This window comes from Microtus pennsylvanicus, chromosome 14 (genome assembly GCF_037038515.1).
Source record: "Microtus pennsylvanicus isolate mMicPen1 chromosome 14, mMicPen1.hap1, whole genome shotgun sequence".
Classification (NCBI taxonomy): domain Eukaryota; kingdom Metazoa; phylum Chordata; class Mammalia; order Rodentia; family Cricetidae; genus Microtus; species Microtus pennsylvanicus.
The window spans coordinates 45,140,298-45,160,964 of NC_134592.1; the positions used below are offsets into that span (position 1 = coordinate 45,140,298).

At 43.9% G+C, this 20,667-nt stretch overlaps 2 protein-coding genes and 1 long non-coding RNA gene across 6 annotated transcripts in view; 2 read left to right on the top strand and 1 right to left on the bottom strand.

The window, feature by feature from the left end:
• Positions 1–65: 65 nt before the first annotated feature.
• On the bottom strand, positions 66–18,444 carry Dmac2l (distal membrane arm assembly component 2 like). 4 transcript variants are annotated; one of them, XR_012907751.1, is made up of 6 exons: positions 18,388–18,444; positions 5,928–6,039; positions 4,058–4,266; positions 3,200–3,371; positions 2,574–2,739; positions 66–2,391 (listed from the first exon to the last, which is right to left on the bottom strand). XR_012907751.1 is itself a non-coding variant. In XM_075948357.1 (5 exons), exons 2-5 carry the CDS (start codon positions 6,032–6,034, stop codon positions 2,625–2,627), a joined length of 603 nt encoding a protein of 200 aa, XP_075804472.1. In that variant the 5' UTR covers positions 6,035–6,039; positions 18,388–18,444; the 3' UTR covers positions 2,397–2,624. The 4 variants fall into 4 exon arrangements, 3 of the variants coding, with proteins under 3 accessions (XP_075804472.1, XP_075804473.1, XP_075804474.1); XM_075948357.1 differs by lacking the exon at positions 66–2,391 and having other exon boundaries at positions 2,397–2,739; XM_075948358.1 differs by lacking the exons at positions 66–2,391; positions 18,388–18,444 and adding an exon at positions 18,103–18,362 and having other exon boundaries at positions 2,397–2,739.
• LOC142835143 (uncharacterized) lies at positions 6,034–10,926 on the top strand. The gene is made up of 2 exons (XR_012907753.1): positions 6,034–9,381; positions 9,667–10,926. It is a non-coding gene; the product is annotated as an uncharacterized LOC142835143 (long non-coding RNA).
• An 84-nt stretch (positions 18,445–18,528) lies between the features above and the next one.
• The window catches only part of L2hgdh (L-2-hydroxyglutarate dehydrogenase), a 29,111-nt gene continuing 26,972 nt past the window's right edge, over positions 18,529–20,667 (top strand). Inside the window, exon 1 of the mRNA XM_075948004.1 lies at positions 18,529–18,745. Within this exon, the coding sequence (XP_075804119.1) occupies positions 18,606–18,745 (140 nt within the window). The 5' untranslated portion in view covers positions 18,529–18,605. The remainder of the gene's footprint in view (positions 18,746–20,667) is intronic.

Below are 20,667 nucleotides of genomic sequence, written 5' to 3' on the forward strand. Positions count from 1 at the left end.
TTTATCTTTACCCTGAGAAAGAATGCGTCCGAAAGGGATAGAACAAGACCTACAGGCCTCACAGAATGAGCCCATCAGCCTGAAATAATCATCACTTCATTCTTCAGCTTACCCTCATACCTGAAGACTGTTCTATAAGCAAAACTACTATAATGCTCTGGATTTAGACAAAATTGCTTGTGAACTTTAATTTGAATCAGGAAACATGTAGATTAATTGAAATTCTCTCCTTGAAATATCTCTTATTATATACATCATGTATATGTACATGTCTGTAAACACACATTCCTACAATTGTACACATATGTATGTGTACATACCATGCTAATGAAAAAGGCACAACAAACAAGGAAGTGGTCAACAGTGAGACTTAAATTTACCTTTGATCTGGTTTATTATTCCTAACAGCAAAGCTTTTCCTCCCTGCCCCTGGACACGGGCAATGTAAGCCCCTTATCAGCATCTCACTATCATTTCCGGTTCATGTGCTGCTAGTTCACAGTTCTCAGACACGGGCTTCGAAGCTCTACTGCATCCCCAGAACATCTCCTCTGCGCTCTCAAGACACCACTCAGCCCCAGTCACTGATCGCCATGCAGTTCACTAAATTCCGTCCTCTGTTCAGTAATCTTGGCTACTCCCAGGCAAATTACGACTTCCTAAATATATATAGCTTCTCCCACAGACCTGACAGGGGCTGAATAACAGCTCCAATAGTATTCAATTCCTCTTAATAGCCATGATTTAAATGACAAGGAAGGATACCAACTTCTGTGAGTAGTTCAAATTGCCTTTTTTCCCCCTGCTTAAATCAATAAAAATGTATTTGAAAAAAGCAAATGACTGTAACTGCCTAGTTTATTCAGTAGTTTTATAGAAAACTGCAGACTAGCAAAGTCTCTCCAGATGGAGTCATGACGAACTGGCGGTTGGGCCACGCAGTACTGAAACAAACCTGAGATAAAAGGGTTTGACTGTCTTCAGTGTAATCTATTACATTTATGCTCATGCTCAATGGAGCGATTTCTGCAAACCTCATCTTCCACATGGAATCACCACGTACCACATGAGCCCATTCTACATGTGTTCTACCTTCTCTTTGTTCCTATTTACTATTTTCTGACTTGTAAATGACAGGGATATATGTCATTCGCATTTTCCCACAAATGAGGGTGTTTTTCTAGAAGCATAGTTCTAAAAACAGCTAACGCTCCCCTTTCTGCCTGAAACCTGCACTGCAGGTCATTCCCAGTCAGATTTACAGTCAGCAACCTGATAACCAACCATACATACAGAAACCTACACACGAAACAGCATGTAACTATGACGATGGAAATACAGCTATTTCAAGTAAAACATTAAAGACTAATTTTAATCCCCTTGACATTCTTTATTAGTGCTTTCTAGATATAAAATTCATTTTCATGTCCCTTGATTTCAAAGGAGGCAACATTCAAAATATTTGAGGAATAGCTTTTAATCAACACACTAACATTTTGTTTGAAGCAGAAGGACAGTAGGGATTTTTTTGGTTCTTGTTTTGTTTTACCAGCAAAACTAGTTGGGATACAGACAAGAACCTGTATTCAGTTTTAACCAGCACTGGCCCAAGCTTAAAAGTAGGACGAATTAACCAGCATGTTTCATTCTGACAAAGGGTATTTTAAAAGTATATGCAATGCAATGCAGGAGCTTAGGAAGCAATCCAGTGTGCTATGTCACCCCGGACAGCTGTGCACGATTGCTTCCATCACTGCATCTGAAACCGAGCTTTCAGTTTTTCATAACCAGGCATTTCCAGCAACACGCTTTAGTGCCTTTAAAGATGTCAAGTATTATAATGTAAAAAAGAATAATTGCATTGTATCTTAAAGAACTCTATGTCAGTATCTACACCAAGCAATATCTACAGTGTATTTGTCAATAAGGAATACATTAGAATTAAAATGTTACGTTGTAATTTTTTTTTCTGAGACAAGGTTTCTCTGTAGCTTTGGATCTGCCAGCCTCTGCCTCCTGAGGGCTGGGATTAGAGGCATGTGCCATCACCACCCTGTTACACTATAATTTTTTTTTTTTAGATTATTCGAGACAGGGTTTCTCCGTAGCTTTTGGTTCCTGTCCTGGAACTAGCTCTTGTAGACCAGGCTGGCCTCGAACTCACAGAGATCTGCCTGCCTCCGCCTCCCGAGTGCTGGGATTAAAGGTGTGCGCCACCACCGCCCAGCTTACGCTGTAATTTTTAAAGTGATCCAATGTACATAATTTCTCACTTCCAACTAAGTAACTTTAGCGAGTCACGTTTACACATTTACTTTCCAGCTAATGTCCAGTCTCCACTCCCAAACCGTCTCTCAGTCCTGTGGGTGGCTAGGTCGTGTTTGCGGCTATTGAGCATTAGCACTTTCTTTTTTTTTCTTTTTTTTTTTTTTTTTGAGACAGGGTTTCTCTGTAGCTTTGGAGCCTGTCCTGGAACTCCCTTTGTAGACCAGGCTGGCCTCGAACTCACAGAGATCCACCTGCCTCTGCCTCCCAAGTGCTGGGATTAAAGGCGTGCACCACCACCGCCCGGCTGAGCATTAGCACTTTCAAATGGCGCTTTAAACTGAGAGCACAGACTTATTTTACTTCAGGTTTAATTTCAGCTCTAGAGCAGGCAGTGCTGTCTTGAAGACTTGGGCAAGACTGTCTTTATCTTTCACTCCAGGAAGATCACTTAAGAACAAATACCTGAGGTTCCTGCAAACAGGAGAAAACAAAAGTCACTGCAGCTTGTTTAAGTTTTTAAAAATGAGTTTAGTTTAGAAAAATAACATGCACAAGGTATTTATATCACCCCACACCTTCCGAACGGCTTCTAGAGTAACAGTCTTGGAAAGCTACTTTAAATGAAACTCATACAAGACTTAAATTATCGTTTTTCCTTATTTCACTGACATTTCTGAGTCTCTTTTATTTCTACAACATACAAAACAGATCTCCTTTGTTTATAAAGTATCAATAATAACACAAACAAACAACCCCCTGAAGTCCTTAAAGGTACTCAAGTTTCTATAAGAGGAAGAAGCTTGAAGCCTCCACTAGCGTTAAGATAAAGAAATGGTCTAGTTACTTTGACTCTAACGTTCAAACAACTCCAACTGCTGAGATTACTGCTACATACTCTGATCAAGTTTTTGTTTTGTTTTTGACCACTTACCTAAAATGTCGCAAAGCAATGATGCCGTTGTCTGTGACATTCCCACAGGCAATTATTTCCATTTCCAACAGGCTTTTTCGTAACTTTTCAAGTTGACTGAGCCTCTGCAAACAGTTGTCTTCAATGTAATGACACTTGCACAGTGTGATTTTCTCAACATGCTCGAGGCCCTCTGTGGGGAAAATTCAAAGTTTAAGAATCTATCTTATTATTACCGTGACTAACAGTCCTTGGTTCACCTAGGACGGGACTGTCCTGGCTTTGCCCGGTCCATGGAAACTGGAGTGTCTGCTCACCTATTGACCATACATAACACACTCATTACACAGCGTGGGCCGGTGCAAGGGCCACTCTGAAAACCCCACACGAGCAGAAGCTGTCTGGATATTAGTCTTATGTTCACAAAGACATCTGTTTGACTAAGATAGTCTGAAAATCAAACAGGCTTTGAATTTTTCTTGTTTTGTTTTGTTTTTTCGAGACAGGGTTTCTCTGTGGTTTTGGAGCCTGTCCTGGAACTAGCTCTTGTAGACCAGGCTGGTCTTGAACTCACAGAGATCTGCCTGCCTCTGCCTCCCGAGTGCTGGGATTAAAGGCGTGCGCCACCACCTCCCAGCTCAGGCTTTGAATTTTAAGTGAACAAAAGAACACAGAAAGACGCTCCTAAGGGAGGAAGGAAGGAAGGTGTCTATCACATGATCTCTGTTCACTTTGAAGATAAATTCCTAACACAGGAATAAACTAGCAATTTTACTGAAATGTGCAAAAACAAACACATGACTATAACGGTGAGCAAACTGCAGCAAACCCTCATTGTGAATCGCCTGCATGCCCTGCAACCAAGTGGCAGGGACTCACCCATGTGCTCCAATCCAATGTCCATGATACAGGAATCGGTGGCATCAATTGCTTGGATCTTGTATCTGTCCATGGAGCCTCCTGGGAGGTTGTTGTAGTCCGCTAGCCACTTCTGGTGACCACAGTAGCGTACTTTGGCCCCACACCGAAGTAGCCACTCAGATGCTGCCCTGTCAGGGCCAACATCCCTGATGCGTTCATGATCTACTCTGTTGACAAGGAAACAGAGTAGTTTACTTCCATTGTCACTAGTTCCTCAGTTGTGTTCACCAATATAAATATGGGCCAGAAATACATTTTTACTTCAAATGAACTGAGGAGTAAATACATTAACGAGATCCATAAAAATAAAAACTGTAGCTCTCTGTAGCTGTTTCTGCTTACTTTTTCCCTTTTTCCTTCCTTCCTTTTCTTTCTTTTTTCCTTTCTTTTTTCTTTCTTTAGTTTTAATCTCTGATAAGATATATTAATATGATTACTAACATTCTTGAGGCACTGTCCCAGTCAGGCTAGCTTTGAACTCATGATCTTTTTTCCCCTTTGCCTCCTCAGTGGTGAGATTACAGGTATGTGCTCTCATATCTGCTATGGTGAGATTTTATTTTATTTTATTTATTGTTTTGGTTCTGGGGCTTAAACCCAGGTCCTCCCTGTATTAGGCAAGCATTCATATGTGTCATGGAGCTTGACAGATAGAGATCCCTAACACAATATAGTGACTATCTGGGAACCATTTTTCATTACTGAGAAAACATTAAAGGTATGGTGGCACACACTTTTAATCGCAGCACTCAGGAGGGAAGCAGAGGCATGGATCTCTATGAGCTTGAAGCTAGCCCGGTCTGTAGACTGAGTTCCAGGACAGCCAGAGCTACATAGAGAGACACTGTACAAACAAACAAATGGCTAAAAAGGGAATAATTTTGAAGCCATTTTCAAATTAGTCTCTTAGTGCTGTTTACTAATTTCTGCAAACGCCCTTTTGTTGCAGTCATAATGGTGATATTAGGCAGTAAGTTTGTTGTACCTGCCTCAATATGGTACTTCTATGAGTATGCCATATACTAAGTTTTAATTTTTTATTTATTTTATTTAAATTTTTCTGTATGTAGTCCTACTGTTCTGGAATTCACTATATAGACCAGGCTGACCTTGAATTCAGAGATATTCTCCTGCTGGATATTCACAGATATATCTCTCAAGTGCTGGGGATTAAGGTGTGAGCCACCACCACATCTGGCCACACTAAGTTTTTAAACACCAGACTTCTCTTAGTAGGACTCGACAGGCTATTAACATTCCTCAAGAAGCTAGAGAATGAGAATTTCAAAGTTATTTCAAACATACTGTTGAGTATAAAAAGAATAAAAATTCATTTTAGATAACTTACAGGATGTGAATACACAAGTAAGAAAAAGTCTACTTGGGGCTGGAGATGGCTTGCTGGATAAAAACACTTACTGCTCTTACAGAGGACCTGGGTTCAGGTCCCAGTACCTACATGGTGGCTCACAGCTATCTATAGCTCCAGTTCCAGGTGATGATCCTTCTAACCTCTGTGGGCACCAGGTACACACATGGTGCACACCCATAGATGCATGCGACACATAAAGTAAAAATAAAAAAAATCTTAAAAAAGAAAAAAAAACCTAATATTGTATAACTCAGATAAGCAATTCAATATTTTGTAAGCTATTTTTCTGTTTAAGTATGTTTTATTATTTGTAAAAATATTACCATCTTACTGTACATATTGTTCAAAAGAGAAATAATTTGAAACACAAGAAATAAGCAAGTAGCCAAAGAGTGATTTGGAGCCTGTCCAGTTATAAAAATCCCCACATTTCTTCACTTAGTTAGAGTCACTTACTTATTAAACACTGTATTCAACCATTCCCAGAAGTATCTGGAGTCACATGACCGTGGGATTTTCTTTAAGCTGCAGAGTTGCCTCGAAATCTTTCCGAGCACCATCATTTGATCTAGACACACAAAACAGTGCTCTCGTGAGCTCATTGGCCAGAGCCCGCACCTCTGGTAAGTACTCCACACTCCATTGCCAGTGCTCTCGTGAGCTCACGGGCCAGAGCCCGCACCTCTGGTAAGTACTCCACACTCCATTGCCAGTGCTCTCGTGAGCTCACGGGCCAGAGCCCGCACCTCTGGTAAGTACTCCACACTCCAGTGTCAGTCTTGTGCCAACAGCGGATGCCACTGACCAGACACTTCTGTCTCCAGTTCTTGGGTTTTGTTGGTTTCTTATTTGCTCAAAAGGAAAGGTTGGGACTAGGTGATGTCTAAGGTTCCTTCTAGCTTAAATTTCATTGTTTGAACCTTAATTGTCTGCAGTGCTGCCCTCAATGCTTATTTTCTGTATAACTATAGATTTGTTCAAACCAGCTCCACTTTCAGTATATATATTTCGAAAACAAAATGACAAACTATGGTCCCATAGGGAACAATGTGGCAGGGTTACAGTATTCCCATCCAGGCAGAGAAAAGAAAATAAAAGCAGATCTATTTGGGATAAAGATACAAGTGGGTCATCAGAGCACAAACAAACCTATGCTAGACAGGAGAGGAGCCTGGACAAGCAATTTCACTTCTCTGACTCTGGATTTTTTTCATTTGTGAAAAGAGATGATTTGTTCAGATGGTTTCCAGCCACAAGCTGGGAAAATAATTTCTGATTAAGTCTCGATAGATTTATCTCAATTCAAGTTCTCCAGTAGTGGGTCAGGTGTGAGGGTTAGGGGCTGCAAGAAGAGTAAAATGTGGTCTCTATCTTTGAGGAAATTACAAGTCAATCCAGGACGGAGTGGCCCACGCTGCCAAGTAGTTAAAATAAATGACAAGACTTGATATAAGCCTTGAAGGAGCTAGAACAAGGACAGAGATGATTCAGTGACAAAAAAGCCAGGCAAAGCTATGAGAGGTTGCAAGTCAAGGAGGGAAATAAGGCATGCTGTCGGACACTCTGGCTGTACATGGAGGTCGGGAAAAGAAGTCAGACACTGCACTGCCAGGTCGCAAAGCTCTTGCAGCCAGGGTGTCTGGACTACATTCTGCAGACAGCAGAGAGTCACTGAGATGTAAGATCAGAGCACTGGCATTGCTGAAGCTGTGCTCCAGGGAATTTACTCAGACAGCAGCAGCAAAACCAAAGATCAAGTCGGACATGGTGACATGGTCCTATAATCCTAGCCACTTCAGAGGTTGAGGCAGGAGGATCACTTGAGCACAGGAATTTGTGTCTAGCCTGAGCAATATAACTACAATCTGTTTCTAAATAAATAAATAAGTAAATACAGAATGGTACAGAAATAGCTAACAAGGGCTCCAAAGGAAAGCACTTAGTCACAGAAGGATACGACACTGTTAGAATTAAGATTTCATATGGTTCAGTAAGGGGCGTGTAGAGACAAGAGCTACAAGAGTTGGATATGATACCTGGATCACTGGCAGGACAGTGATGTCCTTATCAGATGCCAATATCAAGGATGGTTCGATGAGTAAAGTGCTTGCCCACAAACATGAGGGCCTGAGTTTGGACCCCCAGCATTTATATAAAAAGCCTATTTGGTAGCACGCACCTATAATCCCAGTGGTAGGGAAGTAGAGACAGAAAGATGCCTTGCTGGCCAGCCCATCTAGCCTAATTGGCAAGTCTCCAGGATCAGTGTGGGGACCTCTAAGAAATAAGGTGGAAATGAAACAGGGCCTCAGAACTTAGCACAACTGATTCCATGAAGGAAATACCACCCAGGCCATAAAACTTAGCATGTAGACAGCATCACTGGTCAAAATGAAAACAAAGACCTAATCCATCAAAGCTCATAGTTACGGGGATGTCTCTAAATATACCAACCTTGTATTTTGGCTTCTGTTGTTCTATTCTGGCTAACTATTCTTTTTAACTGAAGTATGTCAATACAGAACATGGCTTTTGTGCTTAAAAGCTCACCCTGAGAAAGGCTTGGGGCTATGCTGGGATCCAATGCCCAGTGTAGTCACCAGTCAGCTAATAAAGACTTTCTGTGGGCTTAAACCCATGTCTGCTGGATATCCCACAACAGAAAGTGAGGAGGACACTCGATGCTGAGCACATGCAGACACACAGATGTGAGCACAAAAGGACATACATGAACACATACATACCAAGGTAAGAAAGTCAACAGGGGACAGGGTTATGGGCTCAGTTTTTTTCTCTTAGATTTTCGTATTCTAAATATGAAGTGTTGGCAGGGCTCCTAAGGGAAGATGACCAACAAAATCACTGGAATTAGAGTCACAAGGTGTTAGAGCTGGGAGGAGCTTAAGTCAGCCACATGAAACCTCTCATTTAGAGATGAGGAAACTGCAGCCTTGATATTAAGTAACATGCTGACACTTTAAATCCTTTCTGGAACAAGGTGGGGCATTAATAAATGCATGTGTCTAAAGGAACTTGCTCAATGTTTCATAGAGAATTTGTGTCAGTATCGTATTTGAACCTAGTGCTCTTCCCTACCATGAGCTCTCTAACTCTAGATGATTCTAGAACTCAAGAGAGAGAAGAAGACTTAAAAGATGCCTGAGTGGGAGGCATTCTGAAGCTGAGGAAAGGGGAGGATGCTGAGGCAGTGAGCGTGAAACTGATGACGGAATCTGGGAATACCCACCGCACTCATGCTAACCCCACTTCTCTGTCTCCCCAGCCCCTCCCTCTGTGGCAGTGCCGGGAACTGACCACCAGGCTGAGTTCCTGTTAGGCAAGTACTCTACCCTTTAACAGATGGTCCTCTCAGCCTCCATCTGTGTCTTCATCTTTCTACCAAGGCTGTCTTCATCACCACAGACCTCTGCCTCCGCTGCATCCTGCAGTCTCGGCCTTGCTAGACATTTGTTCAGTTCTGTCCACCTATGCCCACCCTAACGAGTCTTTTGTTGCCAATTTCATTTACAAATCTGGGCTTTCTCATCCTCTACTTGGGCCATTTCCTCTATTAATTCCACCCCCAACTTCATCTGTGAAAATCTTACCTAACTTCTCATTTCAATGCCAAACCCACCTATTCGTTCCATTCATTCATTCATTCATTCATTCATTCATTCATTCATAAACGCTCATTGGATGTTGGCTACACTTAGTACAAACCAATGGTGAAACATTGCAGCAACAAGAGAAGTAACAAGAAAGATCCTGTCCTGTCCTCATAGAATCCATGGCCTAACGGAGAAGACAGACGACATGGGAACACGAATACTATCCAGTGTGGTACTTGGAGGCATGGACCATGTGTGAAAGCCTAAAAACGGGCTGAAGGGAAGGATTCATACTAGAGGTGGTTTTTGTTTTTTTGAGATGGGTCTCAAACAATGATTAAGAGTTTTCAAGCAGGGTGTGATGATGCTCTCCTTTAGTCCCAGCACTTGGTAGGCAGAGGCAGGAGATCTCTGTGAGTTCAAGGCCAGCCTGGTCTACATAGTCCCAGACTACCCAGGACTAGTGAGACCCTGTCTCACAAACTAAAAGAGTTTTCAGTGAGGAAGATTAAGTGGGGAGAGGAGCAGACAGAGGTAAAAGAAGAACAAGGACCACTTATATCCACTCTCTTAACACAATGCAGAAGTTTACAAGTGTCTGTTGATGGTCGTCTTCAGTGGCCAGCTGTCCATGTGCAAAAGTCAAGCCGGACTTGTTACTCAGCAAGAGAAATAGCAGAGTCCCTAAGACCTGAATACCTTTGCTGGAGTCAGTGTGGTTCACTTAAATAAAGGTAAGGCCAGCTTTATTTCAGTTATGATTTCTGAAAACATTATATGTTATCTTTAAACCAAGTTACAGTAAAAATTAGGTATATATATAGAAATAAAGGCTTAAAAATCTGGTGAGTTTTTACATTTTCAACTCCAACTTTGTGGACTGACATCTGAGAAGCACTTCCTGCTGGAAAGCAAGCAGCTAGCAGGGAGAATCCTTTCTACATGGAAAGAGGAGACCTCTAGTGGTGAGTTAGTAAATGGGACGCTAGTGAGTTAAACCAGTTAAAAGCAGACTAGAAAATCCTTGCTATATGACTGGTGCCATAAGAAACCTAGAAATTTAAATTATAAAAAAGAAAACACACCTCTGTTTACTATCATAATCAGCCCTAAGTTTATAACAGTGATTCTAAAATTTGCAATTATATTTGTTAATTAATAAAAGCCAGATCTCTAATGTGTTAACACACACACACGCGTTTATTCATTTAATAAATGAATATTAAGTTCTGTTCTTCTAGAGAACCCTGACTAATACAAGCAGTAAGTGCCTTTTTTTTGCAGTCTTAACTACTAAGTCATCTCTCCAGCTCCTGTACAACACCCTGAAGATGACAAAATTATGGAAAGGAAGAATGGCAGGAGGGTTGTCAGGGGAAGCTGTAAGTTGTGATTATAAAGAACATCTGGAGAGATCCTTTTGATGCAACTGTTATCTTGATTATGGTGGTGGGCATAACCCTCTACACACAGAGAGGAAACACTGGGACAGCTCTCTGAGAGAATCTGTCGACCACCGGTGTGACATTGCACTACCGTTTACAGGATCTTATCACCAGGGAGATGGACAGATGGTGTGATAGCTAATCCGGTGGCCAACTTGACTGCATCTGACCCTAAAGCCCGAGTTCCTGGGCACTTCAGGAAGGGATTTCCTTCAGATTATTTGAAGCAGGAAGACCCACCCTAAATCTGGGCCATATCTTCTTGTGGCCGCCCAGATAAAGGGATACAAAAGGGAACTTTGTTTTTTGCTATCTTACCCTCAATTTTGATGGCAAGTTCATCTATCGTACAGGACATTCACACACACAATCTTTTTGTCCTGTTTCTTTAGAGAACACCGACTAATACAGATTATGGCACCATGAGTGGTTCTAGAGAAATGGAATCGTAAGGATGAACTTTTCTAGTAAGCTTGGTGGTTTCTGGACCTGGCTTTCCAACTTGCCAAAACCTACACTACTGAATGCTCACAGAATGCTACAAGTCCGTGGTGTGGGCTATTTAAAGAACTTATTGAGGTAAGTTCATTTGATGATTCTGATTCTCCTCTTGTGAGAAGCAAGGAATTTAGTGACCTATACATAAATAAAAAAGACAATTTACAAAAAAATAAGGGAAACGACAATGCGGGCTGATTACTCTGGCATCTCTGGATAAACTGACAATGGAGGAGAATGAGCTCAGCGATAGAATTAATGAGATGTACATAAGCAAATAAAAATTTCTAAGTGTACACTGGAAGAGAAGAGACCTCAGGTTGCTGAACACAAAACCTCATTTTAAAATTAGCTGAATTACAGTGGAAATACAAATCCCTGCCTCAGAAGGTGTTGGCACTTGAAGTAAGAGCACCGGCTGGTAAGGATGGGATTCCATGCCTTGGGATGGAGATGTGTGGGAGGATACTTATGAAGCTAAAGACTTGGAACTCTAAGACTTTGGAGGGTTTATCTCATTTGAGGAAGAAGTTTCTCTACCCTTAGCAGAAGCATTCCTACCCTGAACCCTGCAGGACTGCCCTCTCTACCCATGCCTGAGGGAATAAACCCTTCACTGGCTGCTGAACTGGCAGTGACCTTTTCTGAAGGAGATGCCATGCAAGAAACATTGGTGGCCCTCAGCACCCACCAACAGTTGCCTCTGTACCTGTAATCAGACTCAAGGCCAAGCGGGCTCCTAGAGGTGAGAAAGTAGCCCTTGAGGAAATGTGCTATACCACTAAAGAACTTAGTAATTTTGCCAATTCATTTAAGCAAAACTCTGGGGAAATTATATGGGAATGAATTTTTAAAATATGGGATAATGGTGGAACATAAAACTGCATCAGGCTGAGTTTATAAATATGGGGCCACTGAGTGGGAACTCTAGGTTTAATATGGCAGCTCACACAGCTTAAAAAATGTCTTAAGGGGCTGGAGAGATGGCTCAGAGGTTAAGAGCACTGGCTGCTCTTCCAGAGGTCCTGAGTTCAATTCCCAGCAACCACATGGTGGCTCACAACCATCTGTATTGAGATCTTGCGCCCTCCTCTGGCGAGCGGGCATACATTGAGGCAAAATGTTGTATACATAATAAATAAATCAATACCAATGCACATTTTTAAAAAAATGTCTTAAGTTTGAGAGATTGGATGGAGAGCTTGTCAAAAAGATATTCTACAGAAAAGGAGCTGCAGACATATGACACTTTGGCTTAGTATTGATGAGTGATTTTAAGGTTCAGGGAATTAGAATGCTGGAGTGGGTACATGTAAAACCCAGCTCTCTACAATGGGAGGGCCCAGAAGACATGCTCTTCATTAACCCCGTAACACTTAAAATGCCGGAGTGGGTACATGTGAAACCCAGCTCTCTACAATGGGAGGGCCCAGAAGACATGCCCTCAATAACCCTCTAACAATTAAAATGCTGGAGTGGGTACATGTGAAACCCAGCTCTCTACAATGGGAGGGCCCAGAAGACATGCTCTTCAATAACCCCGTAACACTTAAAATGCTGGAGTGGGTACATGTGAAACCCAGCTCTCTACAATGGGAGGGCCCAGAAGACATGCCCTTCAATAACCCCGTAACACTTAAAATGCCGGAGTGGGTACATGTGAAACCCAGCTCTCTACAATGGGAGGGCCCAGAAGACATGCTCTTCAATAACCCTCTAACACTTAAAATGCCGGAGTGGGTACATGTGAAACCCAGCTCTCTACAATGGGAGGGCCCAGAAGACATGCCCTCAATAACCCTCTAACACTTAAAATGCCGGAGTGGGTACATGTGAAACCCAGCTCTCTACAATGGGAGGGCCCAGAAGACATGCCCTTCAATAACCCCGTAACACTTAAAATGCCGGAGTGGCACCAGCACGTTGAAGAGCTTTTGTTGTCGCTTGCTCTTCTTGTGCCAGACACTGCTGCTCAACTGAAGTAAATGTGATAGGTTTGTGTCCTGGATTAGCAGGGGTCAGGGGTCATTAAATCACCAAAAGCAAATGAGTATAGTTATTATAACTGGCAGCAGAGGCAAAGCAAGGCTTACAATGGCCTAACCTGTATGGACCTTTAGTACGGGCAAGAAGCCTCAGGGTTTTTTGTTTGTTTTGTTTTTTGTTTTGTTTTTATCTACTTAAGCAGAAAAACTCAAGAACCAAAGAAAGGAAGGCTACATTGTAGCATAGCAGTAGGGAATCTGGTCACCAACCAATTTCCAGACTCATCCAGTGTATAGATCCAGAACTCCTTGAGAAAGGAACCAGACCCATTTATAACTAGGACTTATAAAATTTTTGAAACTTTTATTAAAGACTGCAGGACTCTTCTGTTTATTTATTGAAGCCACCTCCTCCCACAGCAAAAGGATAGAAGGTTACGGTATAATGGTCACTATCTGGTAGAAGGAGAGACGAGCTTGGCGTCTTGCATGCTTTTGTGGTCCACACGCAGAGTAATGGCTAAACCAGGGCTATGGCCTCTTGCTGCCTGGGTGAGGATCCAGATTCTTTTTACTCACCTTCATAGCCAGTGGAAATGGATTAACATAAGAGTTGTGGAGGTGGGTATGGCTACTACTGCCCCAGGGGAAGGCTTGGTCCTGATCCAGAGGTGGGGTGGGCAGCTAACATGGGTTTCCAGAGCTCTTCAAGATCCAGGGAAACGTTCAGCATCCTAACTCCCATCCCCGGCAGTGCTATGAAGGAGGTGAGGGCCTTCCACATTTGAGCTGAGCTCTCTTTGCAGGAGGCGCCACTTGACATGGGCTGTCCCACCCCTTGGCAGGTCTGGCCCAGCAGCAGAGACACCAGGATGCCACACTGCTACAGCTGACACCATCTTGTATCTGCTGACTGTGGGACTTTTAAAGTTATACTTTGGGGGCTGGAGGGATGGCTCTGCAGTTAAGGGCACTGGTTGCTCTTTCAGAGTATTCAGATTTGATTCCTAGAACCCACATGGCAGCTTATGAGTATTTGAAATGACAGTTCCAGAGAATCCAAGGCCCTCTTCTGGCTACCATAGGCACCAGGCACATACATGACACACAAACATACAAGCAGGCAAAACACCCATACACATAAAAGTTATACTATGCTCTATATTGTGATATTCATAGTAACACAGTAGGCTGGAGAGATGGCTCAGAGATTAAGAGCATTGCCTGCTCTTCCAGAGGTTCTGAGTTCACTTCCCAGTACCTACATGGTGGCTCATAACCACCTACAATGAGATCTGATGCCCCCTTCTGGTGTGCAGGCAAACGTGCAGACAGAACATTATATACATAATAAATAAATAAATCTTAAAGAAAAAAAGTAACAGCATCTTGGGAACGAAGAAGGAAGGGAAATTTACGGTTTAATAGTGATGTGTTTGTGTCATGCTGATAAGAGGCCATAGTCTTACTTTTTGGTCAAATTGACATTAGCTAAAGTCATCTGGGGAGAGGGAATCCTCTATATGACGGAGGATGGGGCATTTTCTTGATCAATGGTGTGGAAGCGCCGAGCACACTGTGGGTAGCACCACCCCTGGACAGATGGTCTTGAGGGATACAAGACAGCACACTGAGCAAGCCAGTAAGCAGCACTCTTCCATGGCCTCTACTTCAGCTCCTGCTGACTTCCCTCCACAACGGACTATAAGCTGCAAGATGAAATGAATCCTTTCCTCCTAAGTTGCTGTTGGTCACGGTGTTTATCACAGCACTAGAAAGCAAAATAGGACACACGGGATCTCTATTACTTCTTACTACTGCATGAGTACCTACAGTTACCACAAAATAATACACTGAATTTAAAAAACAACTGTGGTTGTTTGAAAGAAAACGCCCCTCAAAGGGAGTGGCACTATTAGGAGGTCTGGCCTTGTTGGAGGAAGTGAGTCACTGTGGAGGTAGGCTTTGAGGTTTCTATATGCTCAAGATACCCCAGTGTCTCAGTCTACTTCCTGCTGTCTGCATATCAAGATGTGGCCAGCACCATGTTGTCTGCATGCCACCATGCATGACGTGATGATAATGGACTGAACCTCAGAAAATGGAAGCCACCTTAACTAAATGTTTTCCTTTATAAGAGTTGCCATGGTCGTGGTGTCTCTTTATAGCAATAGGAACCCTAACTAAGAAAGAAGTTGGCACAAGGAGTAAGGTATTGCTATGATCGGCCTGACCATGTTTCTGTGACCATGTTTCTGTTTGGAGGAATTTGGACTTCAGTTCAGTTAGGAAAGCAGTGGAATGCTTTAAGCACTGCTTATGGACCATACCAGTAGGGGCATGGAAGACAGTGGTGCTAAGAGCTATTGGAATTGTGAGGGGCTGGCTCAAGAGGTTTCAGAGGAGAAGAATTTTAGTATGTTGCCTAGAGATCATTCTTGTGATATTTTGGTGATATTTGGCTGCTTTTTACCTTTGCCTAAAAAGTTTGCCTGAGGGCTGGAGAGATGGCTCAGTGGTTAAGAGCATTGTGTGCTTTTCCAAAGGACCCGAGTTTGATTCCCAGCAACCACATGGTGGCTCACAACCATCTGTAATGAGGGCTGGTGTCCTCTTCTGGCCTACAGACATATATGCAAACAGAATAGTGTGTCCATAATAAATAAATAAATATTTAAAAAAAAGTTTGCCTGAGACTAAAGTGAAGGGTTTTGGATTAATTCCTATGGCAGATCTCAAATCTCAAAACAGCCTAGTATAGACTCTATTATGTGGTTATTAGTGGTAACTCTAATGAAGATTTATAATGAAAAGGAGCAAACTGAGCAGGGATAATTACAAAATATAAAATTTAAGGAACCACAAAAGTAGGATGGAACTAAGTCCTATGTTCAAGGAGACAGAGTAAGAAATGGAATTAAGGAAGTGGTGACTTCAGGACAAATCCTTCCTAGCCAAGTTTCCAACTTGTGTAAAGGAACTAAAGAAAAGCTTAGAACCGTTAGTCCTAACACTTGAAAGGAGGAGGCTTGTGGATCTCTGAGTTTGAGGCCAGCTTAGTCTAAAAAGCAAATTCCAGAATAGCCAAGCTTAGGCAGCAAAGGACAGAAAGTTGGTGAAGACATAATTGAACGAGAAGCTATGTTCCAGCCCCAATGAGCAGCAGAACTTGGCAGCTTTGGCCACCTAGTCTGGTTCAGAGTCCAAGACAGAAGAAAGGCATTAGTGCACCTTCCTCTGAGAAAAGGAAAGCTGCTGAGGCCAGGCATATGTCAGGGGTGTCCTGAATGGAGGCCTAGAGAGGCCACTGCGTGAAGCTGCAGAAAGTTGAAAGCAGTTAAGAGAGCTGAAGAGCGCTCTGACATCAGACACGGAGATGCAGAGTTTAGCGTTTGCCCAGCGGGTGTTTGGTCTTGCTTTAGTCCAGTATTTCCTCACTATGCTCCCCTCCCTACATTTTAGAATGGTAATGTATATCCTGTGCTATTACATATTGGAAGTATGTGATCTGCTTTTTTATTTTGATTTTACAGGTGATTACAGTTAAGAGATTACATGAATCTCAGAAGAGACTTTGAACTTTAGACTTTTAAGTAAGTTTAGGAGTGGTAGACTATGGGGTCTTTTGAAGTTGAACAGAATGCATTTTTGCAACATGATATGGGTACAAGCCTTTGGGGGCTAGGGAGTGGACTGTGGTGGTTTGAAAGAAAATGGCCCTCTCTGAGGCTCGCATTGGTGGTGCACGCCTTTAATCCCAGCACTCAGGAGGCAGAGGCAGGCAGATCTCTGTGAGTTCGAGGGCCAGCCTAGTCTACAAGAGCTAGTTCTGGGAAGGCACCAAAGCTACAGAGAAACTTTGTCTCAAAAGAAAAAAAAAATTGGCCCTCAGATGGAGTGGCACTATTAGGAGGTGTGGCCTTGTTGGAATAGGTGTGGTCTTGTTGGAGGAAGTGTGTTACTGTGGAGGTGAGATTTGAAGTTTCATATATGCATGTATGGTCAGCATACCACCGAGTGTCTCAGTCTACTTCCTGTTACCCGTATATCAAGATGTAGCCAGCACCATGTCTGCCTGCAAGCCGCCTCGCTCCTGGCCATGATGATAGTGAACTACACCTCTGAAAATGTAACGAGCCACCTCAATGAAACGCTTTCCTTTATAAGGGTCACCATGGTCATGGTGTCTCTCTACAGCAATAGAAACCCTAAGTAAGACACCAACTATCCATGCTCTTCATCCGTGATGGAATAAACAGGGAACACGGTTTCTTCCCCACCAATGAAACAAAACATCTAGTACTGCTCATGAGACAAACCATTCAAGCCTAATAAAAAGCTAATGCTTCATTAAGTTGAACATCTGGTGACTATTCTCATATACACTATTACCTGCTCAATGGCACTAGTAAACAGAATAGTGTCTGGGGTCTGATGAGGTTTCCCTGAGCCAGAGCCACCTACTAGGTGGAACCAACATTTAACCAACAAGTCCTCCCAGCGATAGTTCTATCATTCTGTTATGGTCCTGTTAAGCAGTTCTAAGCCGAAGAACAAAGAACCATCATCAAGCAGAGAACGGGAATTACATCGGTATGGCAACAAAGAATCACACATTTTAACAGAGTTATAAGAGCCTTAGGTGATTATATTGCTTTCATTTTTACAGTAGAGGAAACACAGTAAAGTGACCTGCTCCATGAATGGCTATTCTAAGACATGGACATTTAAAACTGTGTCTTGGTCCAGTGACAGGGTTGGGCTGGAGAGAAAGCTCCGCGGTTAAAACTGCTAACTGGTCTTGACCAAGGACCTAGGTTTGGTTCCCAGCGCCCACATGGTGGCTCACAGTCATCCAAAACTTCCAGTTCCAGGGTAGCCTTTATTCTCTTTTCTCGTCTCTGCGGGTTCCTGTGCACATGTGTTGCATACAAACACACACACACACACACACACACACACACACACACACACACACACACACACACACACACACACAGTCACAAATAAGTCAGCCTTTTTTTTTAAAGGCACCATATGATGCCGAGCTGTCTACTTTCACCCAGCACCTAGCTCAGGGCCCGATATTTACAAGCTGAGTCAGTAGTCGAATGAACGACACCATCCGGAGCCCCACGAAGCCTCCGGCCCGGTGGTGACAAACACAGGCAGGAGGTGGTTCAGCTGCCAGTCCCTGGCTCCCAAGCCAGGGCGTCGCCAACCGATCAGGGACACGGCCGAAGGACAGGCAGCGGCAACCAGAGGTCACCTCGCCACGCAAGGCCTTCTCTGGCGGCCCAGGGCAGGCGTCCAAGGCCCGCCGAGGCCCGGGAGAGCCGAACCACCACCCGATCCCCGCCCTCGCTTTTCTACTCACGACGCGTGGCGTCCCTGTGTCTGGCCGGCCCTTCACCCTCTGTGTTTTCCCCTCCGCCGCGCTCGCCCATTGGCCAGCGTAGGCCACGCCCACGGAAGGCAAAAGCGTGCATTTCATTGGCCCTCGCTTGGGGGCGGGGCTGGAGAGCGGGGCGCTTCACCCGTAGAGTCGTTCAGGCTGCTGCTGCTGGGGTTGAGGAAGGAAAGGTGGCAAAGGGGATGTGGCCGACCCTGCGTTACTTAGGCACTGCCTGCGGTCTGGCTCGATGTCGCTTTGCTGGAGGTTTCCTCCCGGCAAGCGAGCGGACGCCTGGGGGGCCGGGGCTGCTGTGCTGGGGTGACCGCAGCTTCAGCACTAGGTAAGTGAGTGGCGGTGGCCTGCGTTTGCTGCTCCCCTCTGAGAAGTCTCGAATTGGATCCGACTCGACGTCTCTGTCCCTGGAGATGAAGTCCTGATATTGTAGTCTGGCCTTGGACTCCAGGAGCTGGTGAACCTGCGGGGTTCATCCGCAGCATTTGTGAGCGGGAGGGGGTGGCAGTGTTGATTGGAGGCTCAGGGGTGAATTTGTCTCCGAACACAACCCTCCTCTCCGTTTCTTAACCACTTTAAAGGCTGAATGGTGAATAGGATCCTAGTCTGGCCCCTAGATGGTATTTTGAGGATTAGGGAACCTAGTACACTGTATATAAGTAAGCTGATTCTTAGCTAGCTAGCATTCCCTGTGTTGCATGGAAGATCCAGAACTAGACTTCAGTAAGTCAGTTCCTTGCACACATTAGACTTGTAACTGAGAAGCAACTCAGTTGCCTACCGTAAGCTGTCTAGGAAAGCCGGCAAATGCAGTGTTCTTTGCGAAAGCTTTAAGGGGGAAGGCTTTCGGTTTTGAGACAGGAAGGTGAGCCAGCCGTGTGAATATGATTTTAGTGGACGACAAAAGTGTGGAAAGACACTTGAGAGGGACAGTGTCACAGCAGTGCTTTTGATTAAGCCACACATTAAATTTTAGTCGAAGGACCATAGAAGCTGTTAAATGGTGTCGAAGCAAGGTTTCCCTAGGTAGCCCTGGCTGTCCTGTAACTTCCAATGTAGATCAGGCTGGCCTCCAACTCTCAGAGATCAGTTTGCCCTTGCCTTCCAAGTGCTGGGATTAAAGGTGTGTGCTTCCACACCTGCTCTACCTTTTGAGACAAGATCTCTCATGGAGATTGGCGGGCCAGTAAGCTCCAGGGATCCGTGTGCTTCTGTACCCTACCTACCCCAAGGATGGGTGGAGCCAAGCTTTTACATAAAGGTGCTTGGGTCCTCGTGTGTGCACAGCAAGCCTTTTACCAATTAACCATTTCCCTAGCCTCTCCCCCAGCCCAAATTTTATACTTTTTATTTTGGAGCAGTTGTAGATCCATAGGAAGTTGCAAAAATCACAGAATGGTTTTATGTCGCCTTCTCCATTTCCCACCGTTCTTCCAGTGTCAGTATAGTACGACAGCAAAGCCAGAAAATTAATATTGATACAATGCAGCTTTTATCAGTTTTACATGCACTTTGTGTTCTGTGTGGAGCTCTATGAAGTTTAATCAGACATTGTATAATCCCCTCAATTTGAGCATCGAAATATTCCATTGTGGACACGGGCACAGGTGCCCACCAAGATGGCAGAGCCCAGTTGTCAGGCTCTGAGACTAGATGAAACCCTAATGGCTCTCCACACTTCAGTCAGGCATTGAGCTACAGTGCCTGCCCTGGGAGCAAAATGAATGACAGTATCTTTCAAGTGCTGGCCTCTGTGATGGGCAACGGTGTCACCAATAAGAAGTGAGTGCCAGTCAAGTGTGGACAGCAAGGGGTCAGCCAGATCAGCGTCTATTGCAAGAATGCCAATCCCTAGAGTGGGGTCAAGCTACACAACCAGCTGGTTGTGATTGATCGGTCTTCTAAAGCTGAACTCATCTTCTGCTAGTGGTCAGATGTCTGTGCTTTGCCTTAAGGAGGGATATGGCTTCAACTCTGCAAATAAAGAAAAGGTAGCTACATTTTCCAGTGCAGGGCTGTCTGGCCCTGGACATCATGAACTCCCAAGAAGGCTCTTTTATCTAGCATCGGGTGCAGAATGACCAAGGAGCTGAACTAACTTCGGGTCAAAAGAATGCAGCTTGCAGCTTCCCAGACAGATGAGCCACTGAGAGAGAAGACAAGCCGAAAGGAGAATCTTAACATCTCCAGCACCGCTAAGGATCTGAACCCCCAGCGGCCACACAGCTCCTTAGATGTCTGTGGTGACAA

Excerpts from the sequence above, each read along its gene's own strand:
- Dmac2l (XM_075948357.1), bottom strand. The coding sequence starts at position 6,034 with ATGATGGTGCTCGGAAAGATTTCGAGGCAACTCTGCAGCTTAAAGAAA. Across the intron at positions 4,267-5,927 it reads TTGAATACAGTGTTTAATAA|AGTAGATCATGAACGCATCA; the intron begins GTAAGTGACTCT and ends CCTTGTCAACAG. Across the intron at positions 2,740-3,199 it reads ATTGCTTTGCGACATTTTAG|GAACCTCAGGTATTTGTTCT; the intron begins GTAAGTGGTCAA and ends TCCTGTTTGCAG.